This window comes from Lontra canadensis, unplaced genomic scaffold, assembly GCF_010015895.1.
Source record: "Lontra canadensis isolate GAN:19392208 unplaced genomic scaffold, GSC_riverotter_1.0 scaffold6, whole genome shotgun sequence".
NCBI classification, from domain to species: Eukaryota; Metazoa; Chordata; class Mammalia; order Carnivora; family Mustelidae; genus Lontra; species Lontra canadensis.
This window is the reverse complement of record NW_022631000.1, coordinates 37,931,006-37,947,301: the sequence shown is the minus strand read 5'-3', so window position 1 is coordinate 37,947,301 and position 16,296 is coordinate 37,931,006. Positions and strand designations below refer to the sequence as shown.

At 49.0% G+C, this 16,296-nt stretch overlaps 2 protein-coding genes across 2 annotated transcripts in view; one reads left to right on the top strand and one right to left on the bottom strand.

Annotated features, from left to right (window-relative positions):
• Positions 1–736: 736 nt before the first annotated feature.
• Positions 737–3,285, bottom strand: LOC116864736 (pistil-specific extensin-like protein). The gene is made up of 2 exons (XM_032852623.1): positions 2,937–3,285; positions 737–1,452 (listed from the first exon to the last, which is right to left on the bottom strand). Exons 1-2 carry the CDS (start codon positions 3,283–3,285, stop codon positions 1,319–1,321), a joined length of 483 nt encoding a protein of 160 aa, XP_032708514.1. The 3' UTR covers positions 737–1,318.
• Positions 2,341–16,296, top strand: part of LOC116864735 — a 34,985-nt gene continuing 21,029 nt past the window's right edge. The window contains exons 1-5 of the mRNA XM_032852622.1: positions 2,341–2,612; positions 12,949–12,983; positions 13,104–13,190; positions 15,118–15,159; positions 15,481–15,510. Of these exons, the coding sequence (XP_032708513.1) occupies positions 2,380–2,612; positions 12,949–12,983; positions 13,104–13,190; positions 15,118–15,159; positions 15,481–15,510 (427 nt within the window). The 5' untranslated portion in view covers positions 2,341–2,379. The remainder of the gene's footprint in view (positions 2,613–12,948; positions 12,984–13,103; positions 13,191–15,117; positions 15,160–15,480; positions 15,511–16,296) is intronic.

Here is a 16,296-nt window from a genome sequence, read left to right as displayed (position 1 = left end):
AAAATACGAGTTCCTAGATGTCTTCCCTTTTGCGGGGAGGGGCAACGAAGTTGAGGTTGAGAAAAGTTAAGTAACTTGTTCAAATTCTCATAGATAGAAGAGGCAGAGCTGGGGTTAGAGCTCAGGCTCATCTGGAAGCCAAAGTTTGTGTGGGTAGGCAATACTCTACTCTGGCTCTCCACAAGCCCATGTGAACATGAACCAGCCTTTCACTGACAGCTGGTGGCCTGGTGTGAGTTCCATTATATGATCTAGAACCCTATTTAGCTTGTATGTAAAGAGGGTGTAATATTTACCTTGTGTTGTTATTGCAATGATTAAGTAAATTTATTTTTAATGCCCTCTTGCCAAAGACCACTTGGAATACACCTGTAGTTATACAAGCTGGATTTATTACTCATTGCAGTGAGGGACACCATGTAGGTGTCTCAGTGAAAGGATGTTAGAAAATATTATTAAAGGATCTGGGCTCTTGTTAACTGACTTGGAGGCAGGCTTAAGAAAGCAGGGATCGGGGACACCTGGGTGGCTCAGTGGGTTAAAGCCTCTGCTTTCGGCTCAGGTCATGGTCTCAGGGTCCTGGGATTGAGCCCCGCATTGGGCTCTCTGCTCAGCAGGGAGCCTGTTTCCCCCTCCCTCTCTATCTGCCTCTCTGCCTACTTGTGAACTCTCTCCCTCTCTCTGTCAAATAAATAAATAAAACCTTAAAAAAAAAAAAAAGAAAGAAAGCAGGGATCGTTCTATGAATGTGTGTCTTCATGAATCTTAGCCATAGGGAGGGCAGATTAGAGGAAGGCTAAGGCCATGAGTGGCCAAGAAGCAGCAGTCCCTCTTATTAGCCAGGACAGCTGTGTGTTTGGTATTTTGTGGCTTGGACCATGTTCACATTTTGTCTATGTTCAGACATGATCAGCGAGTCTTGTCTTGTTCTTGTTCTTGGTCTTGTTCTTGTCTTGATCCATCGTGGTCCCAGAGAGGCCTCGTCTGATGCTGATGTTCTGTGAAACTGTTGATGTTCAGCGGGAGAACACCAAGGCCCAGTAACGGTGCCAGGGTAGCTCTTAGAATATGAAGTATCGACTACAGTGTTGGACTTACGCGTGTTCCACCAGCAGGGATTATGACTTTTATTGTGCTCGCCCACACTGCCAGCACAGGACCTTGGGTCACAGTGAGGCAGGCAGGGGGCTGAGACTTTTGGAGGAATCTAAAAGACAGATGTCTCTTCAAGCTGCAATGAACCACTTTCTTCCCCAGCTTCAGGCATTACAGGAGGCCATTTCCAGGAGGTTGGGGGTATTTCAGCCTGGGGAGAATTTCAGAAACAGCAAAGAGAAGGCTGGCATCCTGGACTCTGCCTTTGCCTCCTTCCTCCAGTCGCCCTGTAGTGAGCCAGACCTGGGCTAGGTGCTGTGACAGCCACCACTTCATGGAAGACAGACAAACAACCATACTGAAAATCGGGGTAAAAGAGAACAGTGATAGGTGAGAGCCACCAACCGTCTAGGCAGTGGTTCTCATGCTTTCCTGAGCATTGGAATCACATGGGAACTTTAAAAATATTGCTGCCTGGGTCCCACTTCACTGGTTTAATTGGTTTGAGATGCTACCTGGGGCATTGCTATTTTAAAAGCTCTCTGGGTGATTTAATACATTGCAAAGTTTGGGAACCACTGGTTTAATCCATCCATCTTCATGGGTTTTTTTTTTTTTTTTTTTTTAAAGATTTTATTTATTTATTTGACAGAGAAAGATCACAAGTAGACAGAGAGGCAGGCAGAGAGAGAGAGGGAAGCAGGCTCCCTGCTGAGCAGGGAGCCCGATGCGGGACTCGATCCCAGGACCCTGAGATCATGACCTGAGCCAAAGGCAGAGGCTTAACCCACTGAGCCACCCAGGCGCCCTCTTCATGGGTTTTTTTTGGGGGGGGGGCGGTTTAAGCCAGCCGTTAATCTGATAAAAGCTGTGGCACCTCATTCCAGGCACTTGTATTTTAGATTCAAAACCTGACAATTTCAGGGGGTTTGTAGATCCCAAGAAGCAAATCTGGGAACCTCTTGGGGGGGGGGTGTCTCATGGTTCGCAGCTGAAAATCCCCAGATACTGGAGTAGCCAGCCCCAATCTGGATGACTTGAGCTCTCTGACCCCTTCTGAAAGAATGGCGCTGGTTCTTCTTCACAGAAACCGCGGGTTAGGGTCATCAAGCCGAGTTCCCTCAGGGCGAGGGTGCCGACCAGCAGCCAAGGCTGGGCCGGTGTGCGCACGTGTGCGAGTGCGCACGCCGGTGTACACGCCAGTGTGCGCGCGCGGGGCCGCTGGCAAGCGTGCGTTTCCGTTACCGGAGCCTCGGCAGCCCCAGGCTGCAGCGGCCGCTGCGGATGCGCGCCCGGCACCCCCTCCCAGCCAGTCCCCACCCCCGGTGGCTCTCGCTCGCCCTCTTCCCTCCTCCCGCAGCGTCAGCCGCCTCCGAGTGTGCAGGGCAGCGCTCCCTCCGCGAGCCGCTCCAGCAGCCGCCCCGGCGCGCACTGAGCGCCGAGCCCGGGGCGCGCGTGGAGCCCCCTCCCAGCTGCAGAGCGACGATGAGCCGCGGCGTGGGGGTCGCGGAGAGCAGGTGAGCGCATCTGCGGGGCTGGGGGGTTCGGAAGGAGAAGGGGCGGAGCGGGCTTGGGCGACGGCTGGGCCCAACGTCGCCGAGTTGCAGAAAAGGCTTTGCTCCTTTCGGCAACCCCCAGACCCTCTCGGGCTCTGCCCTTGCCCTGCGCGGGCGGGGGTGAGGGTTCCACTCCCGTCCCGACATCCCCGCTCCGGCCGCGAAAACAAAGCACACTTCGGCGGCGGCGCCAGCCTCACGCGGGCCCAGAGCGTGGGGAGCCAGTGTGCCCCCCGTGCCCCACTCCTGCCCTCTAGTCCTGGCCCGGGGTCTCGGCGGGCCGCAGCTGGGTAGGGCCCGCGGCGGCGGGGTCGCGCGCAGGTGCCCGCGCGGGAGGAGGCGGCGGCGCGCAGCTCCGGAGGCCGGGCGCTCCCGACCCAGAGGCGGGGCCTACAGGCGGCGCTGCTGTTGCCTGCGGCCCCGTTTCCCTGGGCTCCTGGTTTCGGCACCGCCGCGGTGGCAGGTGGGCCCGAGGTAGTTCACATCCTCCTGGTGGAGGGGGCTTCGGGCTGCCGGTGGGGCAGTGGAGGGCAGGTCGCCCTGCGGCGCCCCCTTGCTCCCCGCGGTGGACTCGCGCGCTTCCCGCCTCCGCCGTGACTCTCCGCCCCCGAGGCTCGGTTTCTGCTGTCCTCATCTGCCCCTAGCTCCCGGGCTTCAGCTCTCGGGGGGAGCCCCTGCGCCCTCCGTACTGGAAGAGGATTTGGGAGGTCGCTCCAGGAGGATGCCCGGCGTTTTGCCAGACACTGTCGGCTTTTAAATTGTTGAGTCGAAGTCGAGGGTAGGATTGGTTCCCTTGACGCCCCCTCCCCGCCCCTGCCTTGCCCATGTGTGGCGGCCCTACCCGCGGCAGCTCCTCACCCCCCATGTGGCGCTAACACGTCTCACGCACGGCAGGCTCCAATTAACATTGCTTGAAAGATTTCTGCTATTACTGTAAAGGGAGCCAATGCCTCTGTTTCTCACCAGACCTTTAAAAAGTAGCTGCTTTTTACATGGGAATGTTTATTAAGAGCTAGTTTGGGGATGCTCTAAGGGTATTGTGGGCGTGTTCTCCAGAGTTACTGTCATTTGCAAAAGGAGCTTTTAGCATCAGATGTAGTATTTCTGCAAGTGTGTGATGGGCGCTTTGTGAAATATATCCTTTAGGTAATCCTTTCATTGCCGTTAAGCGCTTGCAGGAAGTCACCCAAAGCAGTACAGAAACGCTCAGCAAGGATTCAGACTGCAGAAAATTTTCTTTTAGGACAGTCACTGCTGCAGAACCAAGTTTCTACAGGAACAATTAGAGCAAGGAGCGAGTGCCCAAGTTTAAAGTGTCCATGACTTAACTTTTTCATGGGTCATTAAACATCAGGCCCAGTTTCTCACAGGGAGGAGGGAGGTTTGTTTTTTCTGCCCCCGCCTTTCTTTAAAACACTGTTGCAATCAGGAAGGCAGCCTAAAAAAGTCTGTGTGTAGATAGGTTTGACTATTTGGTTTCCTGAGGTTAGGATCACGAGCAAAACCACAGGACACGAACTGAGTCCACACCAAGTATCAAAAACTCTGCTTACAGAGGATATTTACCCAACAGGAAGTCCTGGGAATGATTGTTAAAGCGCTCTGAATTAAATCTTCACTGGAAGTAAAGTTTTCCCCCTGCCAGAACAATAAAGAGAGGAAGTGAATTGAAATACAGTATGTGACATTAACACAGTTATTTACAAAAACAGCTAACTGAATTTTTCTGCTGACTACCCAGAACTACCAGCCCCTGTTGGTATTGCTGGAGGATATGGACCCACCCCTACTCTTTCCACCAAAACTCCTTAGTCCCCCATCTCTGATCTTTCTGGCCTCTTCAGGGAGATTGTTCCTAATGTGTCATTTTCATGTTTCAGTATGGCAACAAAGTCCATAAAATTCAGTATCAGCCAAGGGTGAGGTGCCAGTCTCTGTAAACTGGAAAGCACCCCACAGATGCTAGCTACTGTTGCTTATAATTTTTAGTAGCTGCACAGCATTCCCTTCTCACAGTTTTGGCCACTTAAACTGTTTCTTATAGATTTTTTAAAATACTGAGGCATAGAGTCTTTATGTCTACCCTGTTCTTTCTGTCGCATATTTGTTCAATGAACACTTTTTTTCCAGTGCAAATTATATGCCAAACCATGTGCTGGATGCTGGGGATGTGGACTTTTTGGCTGTACACACCCCTTCACTCTCACTCATTGTTTTTTCCAGTTCCCAGACTTGGAAACAAATTACAGCAGAGCGGTGCAATAACTGTATTCCTGCAGGTGTATATCGCATGTTGTTGGTTCAGGGAGGGGAGAAGAGAAACAGGGTTGAGTCATGGGAATTCCCTCACCCCACACATCTTCAGCTCAGGAGAGCTCTCTTTGTTCACTCCGGGCATTCAGGATTTCTTTCTCTTCTCTTTTCCTCCTTCCCATCTTGTCTTCTCACTGCTGGAAACGTCCCAGCTGCCTGCCTTCTCCCTGCCAGCGTGGTTCCAGCCCATTTCTCTCCTGGCCCCACTTCCCTTTGGAGTACGTTTTGCGAAGCTCTCACTGACAGGTACAAGGAGGAGGAAGGAAATAAACCCTGAAACTGTTTCCCCGCGTTCCTGCCACCCCACAGCTAGCTGCCTTTTAGACCATATCCCCAATGTAGTTAGCCTCTTTATCTTGCCCTCCACCAGCCAGGGTCCTTCTCCATTCACAGCTGTGGCGTGTAAAGCTGAAGTTCTAGATACTTTCCTTTTCCTTTCCCCAGATGCCAAAAACCCTTTGTGTGTGTGTGTATGTGTACACAGACAGAAAACACACGCATCGTAAGTTGCACATCACCAAGTGAACATTATGTAACCACTGCCCAGGTCAAGACATAAAACATGGCACTCTAGATGGCCCTCTCATACTCTGATTACTCACAGTCATGTTTCTCCTTCCCAAAGGAACAAGATATTAATTTTGCTTGTTTGTAAACTTTCTAAAAATAGCATCATGCAGCATATAATCTTCATGTCTGGCTTGTTTTGTGCAACATTATGTTTGTGAGATGGATCCACAGGGTTGTGTGTAAGCAGTTCTTTCATTCTCATTGCTCACGGTACTCAATTATATGATAATGTCACATTTTTGTTCATCCATTTCTTACTCTTAGCATGATAGTTGCTTCCAGTTTTTGCCTAATACAAATAATATACAGTGAGTCCTTCAGCCTTTTGTTACCCAAAGACCTACCAGTTCCACCATTATTTTTTCCTATTGGAGTCACTTAAAAAGGGGATGGGGTGGGAGAAGGAGCCAGTCGGTTAAGCCAGCTCTGTGCATTTTCCATCTTTGCCAGCGCTAAGGACCTTTGGAAGAACCTAAGACTGTGCTTTCATTCAGGGACCTGAACATTGAAGAAAAAAACCCATAGGATGGCTTCTTTTGTGAGCGAGCTGATTGGAAGTGGTGATCTTTGGGAAGAAAGAAGAAAAGAAAATAGGTCATGATAGGAAGCCGGCTTGGTTCAGGCAGCATCCTCAAGGGGATGGACAGCTGGTGGCTCCAGGTGCCCACATCTCTCCTGCCCCCACTCCCCCACCTGCCTCTACCTTCCCTTTATTGAGTCTCGATCTACCTCAGGGCTGGTCCTGGAGGGCTTGGCATGGATGGAAGTCTTTCTGTCTTGGCTTGTGGGGAGGGCACTGTTGGCTTCCAGAGCTTGGTTCTGAATGAAGACACTTTCCTTGGAGTGTGCTTTAAAGTTACATAGCTCCCTGGGAGGTTTTTGTCACCTAGTACTACAACTGCACTGGCAGGGGGACTGGCTCTTGTGGCCTGGGGGACTGAGGTTTTCTTTGGGGAAATGCTTAGGCCTCTGGACTCAACACAAGCAGTGTCTTAACCTGCAGGTTGTCAGAGGGTCGTACGCGTTTAGGCAGTTCCATGGAAGACGTTGAGGACAGCAGATTCTGGGACCCTGCACTATTGACTTCCTTCTCTGCTTTCACGTTTTCAGTCTTCCCAGGATGGAAATGTAGAGACTACTCAGCAGTCTGAATAATTGCCACTAGCCTCCTGGGGGTTACCATCAGTTTGGTTACAGTGTTAGGATTTCTCCCCCTCCCAGACCTTCCTCATCCTGCTTCTCTCCCCCGACCACACTTGCTTTCCTCCTGTTCCTGGACCTTGATCCACTCTTTCCTGTCTCAGATAGGAGCTGCCCCACTACTCCCAGTTCTTCTCTCCTGTCCGTTTCTGCTGTCCTTTGTCGTTCAGCTTAAATGTCACTTCCCCTGGGAGCCCTCTCCAATTCCTCAATCTTAGACGAGCTCTCTTGTCATTCTCTCAAAGCACTTCCTGTCTCAGATACAGGAAGTCAGGCTTCACCATCAGGCTGATGGGCTGGGGAAAGCACAGACCTGTTCCTTTGTTTACTGGTATCTGGCACACACGCTCCACACGTGTTAGTTGAATAAATTGATGAAGAAACCAGGAGACCTGGGACAAGTTGTGATATTGTGCTGCTTATAACTTGCTCTGTGATCGTGGGTATATATTCACTTACCCTCTCCTAGATTCCCATCTCCCCTTGTAGAATGATGCATCAGACTGGAAGATCTTGTGGGTTCCTTTCATTTTCAGCTTTTTCTGAGCCTAATAGCTAGAGGATCCTGTTTGTGGGGAAGCAGCACTCTTTGAAAATGCAAGATGGCCTTAGCATCATGGTTTAATTGGCTGTATAGTTAGTCATGTGCCTGTGATCTTAGCATAAGAGCTCAGTTCTTCCCAGTTCCTCAGAGCCTGCTCTGGGCTAACACTATACTTAGGTTTATTTTTATTTTACTCTCCCTGCCCATATACAAATGTATTTGTTTTCTGATCTGCCTTCCTCCTCCCTTGGGACAAGGTTCATGTGTCTTGTGTTACTTTTATATCCCCTCTGCCAAGTGCAGCACCTGTCATAGGGTAAATAGGCGTTTGTTCATCTGAGTTGATGGGAAAGAGATCTATGTTATAGAGAATATTATTTGCATTAGTACTGTGCCCTGGGAAGTATAGTTATTTCATGATTGTGCATTTTAACTCTAGTTTGTGGCTAACATAAAATCTTTTTCACTTTCTTTAACTGATTTACTTACGGGTTTTACTTTACTTGTTATGGTCTGTTTTCTAGAAGGTCGATGGGGACTAAAAGAAGTAAAACCTGGAGGTTACCATTAGTTTGGTTACAGATGGTTTAATTCTGGTGAGAAGTTAGTTAGAGGAGGATTTGGGGCTTATAATGGATGTAATTATGCCTAAAAACTCTGTTTACTTACAGTGGAAAATTACCTTCATCGGCAGTAAGAACCTTAGTAGGAAGAAAGACTGGTGTTTTGTCATTATTCTGCTTGGCAGAATTTTTAGCTTTTTGTCGTTAAACTGTACTGATAAAAGTTTGGACTCTGCAATCAGATAGACCATGATTCTTGAATGAGTCACCCAAGATCTCTGAGCATTATTTCTTCTTCTGTGTGATGGGGATACTTACTGGCCCAGTGTTAGGCACTTAAAAGATGGCCATGATGGTTAAATGAGCTGATCGACGTAAGGCTGAGTCCTTGGCTTAATTTCCAGCACACAGCAAACATTTAACAAATACAAGTCATTATCATATTAAGACTTTATTTTTACTTTAAGGATTGTTAAAAATCTTTAGGTGGAGACTTATTACTTATAGAACCAGATTGGAGTGAAATCATTCCTATGCCCAATAGCCACCTGTCCAGGCTGCACAGAGTCAAGCTGGCTGCCAAGAGGGGAGATGGGGCTTCCTCCGAGAGCTTGGAGTGCTTGTGTTCTGGTTCTCCTGCATCGCTCCTGCCCCGGGTGGGTTTGGCCACATGACCCAAGCAAGACCTCTGAGCTGCAGTGTCCCCATTTGCACGTGGGGATGGCAGTCCTGGCCACGTCTTCCTGGCAGAGTTTGTGTGAGGAGCTGGTGCTCTTGTGGGTCTGAAAGCATTCTTGGAAGTTTTAAGGTCCTGAACCTATGTGAGGATTTGGTGTTGCTCTCAGGTTTCATTTAATTGCAGCTATGACTTAATTCTGACAACAACTGGTTTTACTCATTTGCACTTAGTTTCACAGAATCCACATTTTCCAACAAACAGGTAATAAACATTCTCCCTTAATATTAGCCCTTTGAAGTTTTTAAGCCCGTATTTTACATCCTGTAGCAGCTCAGGGACTCACGGTGCTTTTGTTTCCCCTTAAGGGAAGGGACTGTACCAGTCTGGGGCTGGGAGCTGATAGGTAGGAGGCAGCATTTTTATATATATATATGTATATACATATGTATATACATATATATACACACATATATATGTGTATATATGTGTATATACACATGTATATACACATATATATGTATATATATGTGTATATACACATATATACACATATATATATATTTTAAGATTTTATTTACTTGACAGAGATCACAAGTAGGCTGAGAGGCAGGCACAGAGAGAGGGAGAAGCAGGCTCCCTGCTGAGCAGAGAGCCCGATGCGATGCCGGGCTTGATCCCAGGACCCTGAGATCATGACCTGAGCCGAAGGCAGAGGCTTTACCAGCTGAGCCGCCCAGGCGCCCCGGCAGCATTTATATTTGATGCTGGTGTCGGAACTGCAAGAAAATTCTACCTAGTAACAGTGATGAAATCCATATCAGTATTTAAGGATCTTCAGGTGCTGAATAGATGTCCCTGCCCCTTTCCTACTTCTCTCCAGTCCCTGAGTTACACAGAGCATTTGGACTAGCTGCTCTCTTTTGATAGTTGCTGTGGTTTTACTTTAGGACATCGCCCATGATAGAAGAGAGGGTGGCCACCTGGCATTCATTCAGTTGCTAGAGGCCCTGTGGGTCCCCTGGGGTCTGGCTTTCCTGAGGCAGGGGTGGGGGTGGGGGTGGGGGTGGGGGAGAGAGCTGCCCAGTCTAAGCCCCACCCCCATCACTGTCCCGCTGTTGGTGCCTGGTGTCTCTGTGCTGGGGTGCGGGGAGGCTGGCCTTCTACCTCTGGGCCTCACTAATCTCATCTTGGACACCACTCATCTACTTCATGGAGAAAATAAAGGCTTTATGCAGAGGCTTTCTGGGTTTTAGCAAAAGTTGTAGTATCTAAGCAGATGGATACATGTCTGAAAACAGATAAGCAGCTGCAGAAAGGGGAAAATGAAAGTGCTAGTAAGGAGAAAAACAGTTTTGTTGAGAACACAGAAGTGGGTTTTAACCAGGCATATTTTATGCAATAAGAATGACCAACTTTCAATCCATGTTCTCATAATTCAAATTAAAAGGCATAGTGACTGCATTATAAGAGGTAGGGGTCTAGAGAAAGAAGGTGTCACATCTGGCTTATTCTTTTAGACATTTCATTAAAAACTATATTTTAGGGGCACCTGGGTGGCTCAGTGGGTTAAGCCTCTGCCTTAGGCTCAGGTCATGATCTAAGGGCCCTGGGATCGAGCCCTACATCGGGATCTCTGCTTAGCAGGGAGCCTGCTTCTCCCTCTCTCTCTGCTTGCTTCTCTGCCTAGTTGTGGTCTCTCTCTGTGTTAAATAAATAAATAAAATATTTTATTTATTTTTTATTTTTTAAAAAAAATTTAAAAAGATTTTATTTATTTATTTGACAGAGAGAGAGAGAGAGAAATCATAAGTAGGTAGAGAGGCAGCAGAGAGAGAGGGGGAAGCAAGTTCCCTGCCGAGCAGAGATCCCGATGTAGGGCTCAATCCCAGGACCCTGAGATTATGACCTGAGCCGAAGGCAGAGGCTTAACCCACTGAGTCACCCAGGCGCCCCAATAAATAAAATCTTTAAAAAAAACCCCAAAAAACCATATTTTAGCCTTTCTTAGTTTCTTAAAGCATTTCCCAATTACAACTTCGCCACCATGGCCTGACCTTTTGAGCAAGAGTTGAGGATTAAAAAACAAAAGGATTTAAGTCTGAAAATGAGGATGTGTGTATTTCCTAGAACCATGGAGCTTGGGAAATACCAAATACTTGGGGATGTTTACCTAAAATCTTGAGTTGAGGAGGCTTACAACACCAACATCCGGGGATCCCAACTGACATGGGAGAAGAAGAGGGAAAGGGAAAGCAGTTGGTCTGCCGCCCTTGCTGTCTGGGTCCTCACTTTGCTCCCAGGGTTGGGATTTGGGGGTGGAGTGGTAGGCAGGGAGGGAAGGCACTGTGCCAGGCAAGTGTGTGGGCTTTGAAGTTATAAAGGGCTAGAGTCAGGCGCTCCTTCTCTAGTCCTTGGCTCTGTGACCCTGAGGAAGTTAATTAACCTGTCTGAGCCAGTCTCTGCATTAGTAAAATGACCTTCAGAGACTTTTTGTGGTAATGGAATGAGAAAATAAAGATTTTAAACATGTATAAGTGCAAATAACATCATTGTTGTTTTCTTCCTCTCTTTTCATTTATTCCTCAAAGATTCTGATTCAGTGGGCCCAGAACAACAGTTTTTAGAGGGTACCTCAAATAGCTCTCATGTTCCTCAGACTATACTATGAGAAGTGCTGTTTTTCCATGATGAATAGGAGTTTTGGCATCAAGGGGAGGGCCGGGCTGTCACTTCTCTGCACACACACCTCCGGGGGGGTGCCCCAACACCCACTGCGGAGTGCATGTTCACAGAGCCCCCAGAGTTGGGGCACATGATTTGCAAGGCCATAGGCAGTGACCCTAGGTGGGGGTGGTGATACAGAGAGTGATGTATGTGTGTGTGTGTGTGTGTGATCCAGGGTGTGCTTGGGACACCGAAGATCTTTCACTCTGCGTGAGCGCATGGAGGGGAGACAACGGAACTGGGTAGAGGTCATTGTGCACCATCCCAAGGAGCTTAGGTTTAGCCAGAAACCAGTGAGAAGCCACAGAAGGGTAGAAGCAAAGGTGTGAGGAGACCACACTGATAGTCACCGATGAGCCAGAAGAGGGAGACTGCAGGCATGCATAGTAATTATGAGGAAATTGCCATCAGCCAGCCAGGTGCGGGCCCAGTGGTAAGAGACAGAAAGAGAGGGGAGAGAGGGAGTGCCCTGGAGCTGAGGCAGAGAGTGTATGCTGAGGAGGGGACAGATTTGAGAGGTGTCTAGAGGGAGGCTCAGGAGGACTGGCTGCTTGATGAGCAAGAGGGGGCAGGAGCTGGTGAGGGCCGATGTCCCAGCTAGGTGCCCCCGGGATGGGATTCTCTGCAGAGACAGGTCAGGAGGAGCAGGTTCTCCCTGAAGATGGATAGCAGCGTAGTTAATTTAAAGTGCTTAACAGCGTAGCTAATTTAAAGTAGCTAATTTAAAGACCCTGGGCACCTGGAACTCCGAGAAGAGGACTGGAAAGGAGGTGCAGATTTAGGATCAGAAACCCTGGTGTGAAGGGGCAGCCTGAGGTGGTGTGAGGTGGGAAGACAAGGGCGCACAGGGATGACTCCTGATCACGTAGCTGCTGCTGCCCTGGAGGCTGATGGAGGCTGGGGCGGGGATGAAGCGCACAGAGAGGGGGGAGGTCACTGCCACAGGGGAGATGGGAGGTGGCAGCAGACCAGGTAAGAAGGGACACGGAAGCCCCGGAAAAGCCTGCCACCTGCTTCATCTCGTGAGGCCGTGGTCACTGAGGACTGCAGAGGGCCCACTGGGTCTGTTGGCCAGGAGTCAGTGGCAGCGTGGGAGAGCAGAAGCCAGGTGGCTTTGAGTGCAGGGGGGATTGGGGAGCAGGAGAGTGGAGACCACGTGCATAGGGCACGGAGAGTTCAGGCATGGAGAGGACAAGGGAGAGGCCTTCTCGTTACATGCTTGCTACAGGAGCCCTCACTATTTGGGGTGCCATATGTGAGGGAGGAGGCCAGGGAGGCAGAGCAAGATGACCGGGGAGAGGGAGGATGACTCACGCAACCAGATGGAGGGCTGGATGCCAGCGCGGGATGGACAGTTAGGACTGTGTGCCTAGGGACATGACAGAGGAAGGCCAGATGGCTGGGCATGGAACGGCAATCCCGTGAGCCTGGAAGGTGTGGTGCTGGCTCCTGGGGGTGTGATGGGACAAGAAGGGGTCAGGTGCACTCCCAAGAAGCCCCACTGATGAGTTTGGCCTGGCTGTACGTGCGGTCAGGCCACAGGTGGAGAGTGAGAGGGGCAGGAAAACCTTTGAGGAGGGAGAGAGTTCTTTAATTTGCAGCATTTCTGGAGAAACAATATAATGATCATCTTGAAGATTTTTGTAATTATTTTATATAAAATTAGTATCGGTTTTTCAAAGTCTTTTTCTTTTCTTGTTGCAGTGATGACCCTCACAATGCCCCTTCAGAAGGAAAAGGTACGGTACTCCTAAGTCAGTGTGGAGGTGTTAAAAAACTTACACTCTATGGAGCGTTTGCCGTTTTCGAGAATGATCATTTATTTTACTTATGGACTGCGGCTACTCTGTTGCGTTCAGGCATTTCCCAACTGCTGCCTTGCAAGTGGGCCTCCTTACACGAAGGGCAAGGAGAGACTGAAGAAGGAGGCACATCGCCCCAGACTGGTAGGTGGCGGTTTCCCTAAGCGAGGAAACTGACTAGGAGGCTGGTCTTGGTCTGCTTGGTACTTTGAAGCTGGGTGAATGTTCGTTCATACCTTGAGTGTTGTGTGTCAGGGTGGGTGCTGGGCAACTAAGGGGATAAGACATGGCCTTGGTCCTCAAGGCTTCACAGACCAACCGCGAGACAAGCAATCACTGTTTGCCAGTTGTTCCGTGTGACAAGAGGGGTCACAGAGGAGGCGTGGCTAAGCCGGGGTGGGGGGGTGGGGGAAGGACCGCAGAAGTGACTTTGGGCTGGGTTTGAATGGATCCCTGGGAACTCCAGAGGTGAGGCTTGGGGGAGGGACTTCTGGGCAGTGGGAAGGTACCTGGAAGGGCTTGGAGAAGGAGCGGCAGTCATCCTGGCGTTCAAGTCTGGGGACTAGGGGAGTAGTTAAAATAGATTGATTCTAGGCCAGCGGTTCTCAGTCCTGGCTGCACGTTGCAGTCATCTGGAGACTTTAAAGGTAAATACTGCTGTTCAGGCCCCACCCCAGACCAGCTAAATCAGAACCTCTAGGGAAGGGCTGAGTCCGGGCATGGATGTGTTGAGAAAGCTTTCCAGGTGGTTCCAAGGTGCAGCCAGCATTGAGAACCCCTGTTCTGTGCTTCTAGCCCTGCAGGTGGGCTGGCCTCTGCTTTCATGATTGGACAGTCGTGAGAAGAAAGGTGTAAATACTTGTGTTTTACATAAATATATGTAAAGTATACATATACACAATGAATTAAAAAAATGAGTAAATACATGTAAACAAGTTAACATATATACGTGCCTGGCACATAGAACACTCAGAGCAAGCTGCTATGGGCTGCGGTTATTACTGTTCTCGTCATTATTCTCAGATCTTTTCCTTCCTCCCTGTAACTGCTGCCACTCCTTCCTTACGAACATAGGGAGGGAGGGTTTGGGAATAATGCTAATAGCTTTCCATGTGTGTACTTGCTGAATCCAGAGGCTGTGTGGAGGGGGAGGCAGTGTCTGGAAACTGGGAGGTACAGAGAATGAGGAGTGGGAGTGGGGGAATGAGCCTGGCCGGCAGGTTGGGCCTGGGCAGCTCCTGGGGTCTTCCAGGAGAGGCCCAGATGTCCCTGGAGGTGGCGGTCGGGATCCTACTGGGGAGTTGGTGCCATGCCTGCTGAGGGCTCAAGGGGGAAGAGAGGCTAGGAATGTGGGGCCTGGGGCATTAATTGGGGAGGGGGGTGGTGGGAGAAGGGAGGAGTTGTAAGGCCACTGGTGGAAAACTCTTAGAGAGGTAGGAGAACCAGGACAGACATCTCGGGAGGGTCGTGGGCAGGAGGGAGTGATGGGTGTCTACCTGCAGGAGTTCTTTTCTGGGCATTAGTGGTCCTTTAGGGACATCAGGGAGAGGATTTCCAGCAAGCTGTGGGAACAGAAGCATGATTGCAGTGGACTGAGATATGGAGTCGGGGGTGAGGAGGTGGAGGGAGCGTTCTTGGGGACCACTTTTTCCAGAAGTAGTTGGATAATAGGGACTATGTCCTGTGCTTCAGTCAGTGACACGCACACTCCAGGACTTCTGCACAGTTGTGTCACTGGCCTAGTGTGTGTGACATGTCCAGATGTGCAAATGCAGGAGCCAGACAGGAGCAGGGAGGGCGAGTCACCGCTGGGAAGGGCTTGAGAAACAACCAGAGGAAGTGGTTCCCGCAGCCAGAGGGTAACAGGAGCTCGTACTCAGTATTTTCTGTTCAGTTCCAGAGAAAAACAAGCCCCCTCTTAGAGAAACCAGACTGGTTTTGGACTCAATAGAATTTATTAAATTAGGAAGAAATTAGTTGAGTTTGGATCTATTTTATAGTAGATATAATTAAAAAATAGTTCTTATTTTTTATTCACTGCGAACTTCCCTGGGCGTATGTTTCTATTCAGGAGAGGACAGCAGTTCTGAGAGCAGCTCTGAGAGTGAATCTGGTGAGTAACGTACGCTTTTCCTTAATCACAGAATTCTGGTTAAACCTATGAGCCTTTATTTTTGTTTTAAAGTAACGCACACATCCCTTATATTGTTTGAGGACCTATTACTAGCATGGTTTTGTGAAGTCCTGAAGAAATGCCTATGTGGTAAATACTTGCCAGTTGGCAAGGGAAGTGGGAGGACAGGATGAGCTGAAAAAGAAAGGCAGGAAATGGTTGCTGTTGGCGAGAGCCAAACATTTTACCTATTTTCCCATTCGCCCGTGTTTCCTCTTGGTTGTCAAAAGAGTTTGATTTAGACTTCTTTGCTTTTTGTAGATAATGAGGAACCAGAACCAGAACAAACAAGTGAGTATATCCTTCCTCTCAATTTTATTTTTTGTTGTTGAAAGGAAGAAAGGGGGAGGATAGCCTCTGGGATTTTTATGTTACCGATCACTTGCTCGTTATCTTTCTCCCTGTGCAAAATTAAGGTGAACGTTAGGAAACTTCTCTAAATGTTTTGGAAATGTGAGCTCACTACACAGGGCAAAAAAAGCATGTGCCTGTGATGTGCGTCGGTACCAAGACTGTACGTGTGCAGTGCTGCTCTGAGGCCACTGCCTGAGGGGCCGGCCGTAAGCTGCTGCAGCTTGCCTCGGTGGGGCTCGCTGCTCACGGATTGTGGCCCACTGACTGCCTGCCGCTGCAAATGCACCATTTGTGGTTGGGAGTTTCTGGCATGCTGTTGTAGCTATCCGTGAACAACTTGAGTATGAAACCACTTGAAGGGGATTCTAAATATAAAATAGGGTTTTTGTCGAAAGTTTTGTGAGTGACTAAGCTTGTATTTTAAGTGATTTTCTTTTACTGTAGGATTTTTCCCCGCAGTTCTTAGACTCTGATCTGCCCCTGAATGCTGTAGCAGGGCAGTCACAGGGCTCCTTTGCAGTACTTAAAATAAATGAAGTCTCTTCACTCACAAGTCCTTATATAATCTGATTCTCTCTGCAATTTCTCAGTGGAGAACCTGTGATGGTAGGTTCTTGCAATCACTTGCAATCATGTTATACATTGAGGAGAAGCTGTAATAATGTGTGTAGCACCCTCCTGGAAATGTCATATTCTGATAGCCATAAAGAAAAAATGTGTGCC

What these genes read in the sequence shown, in the direction of transcription:
- LOC116864736 (XM_032852623.1), bottom strand. Translation starts at nt 3,285, where the DNA reads ATGAGGACAGCAGAAACCGAGCCTCGGGGGCGGAGAGTCACGGCGGAG. An exon ending in CGCCGCGGGCCCTACCCAGC is followed by an intron (nt 1,453 to 2,936) that starts TGCGGCCCGCCG and finishes CCGATTTTCAGT; the next exon opens with ATGGTTGTTTGTCTGTCTTC.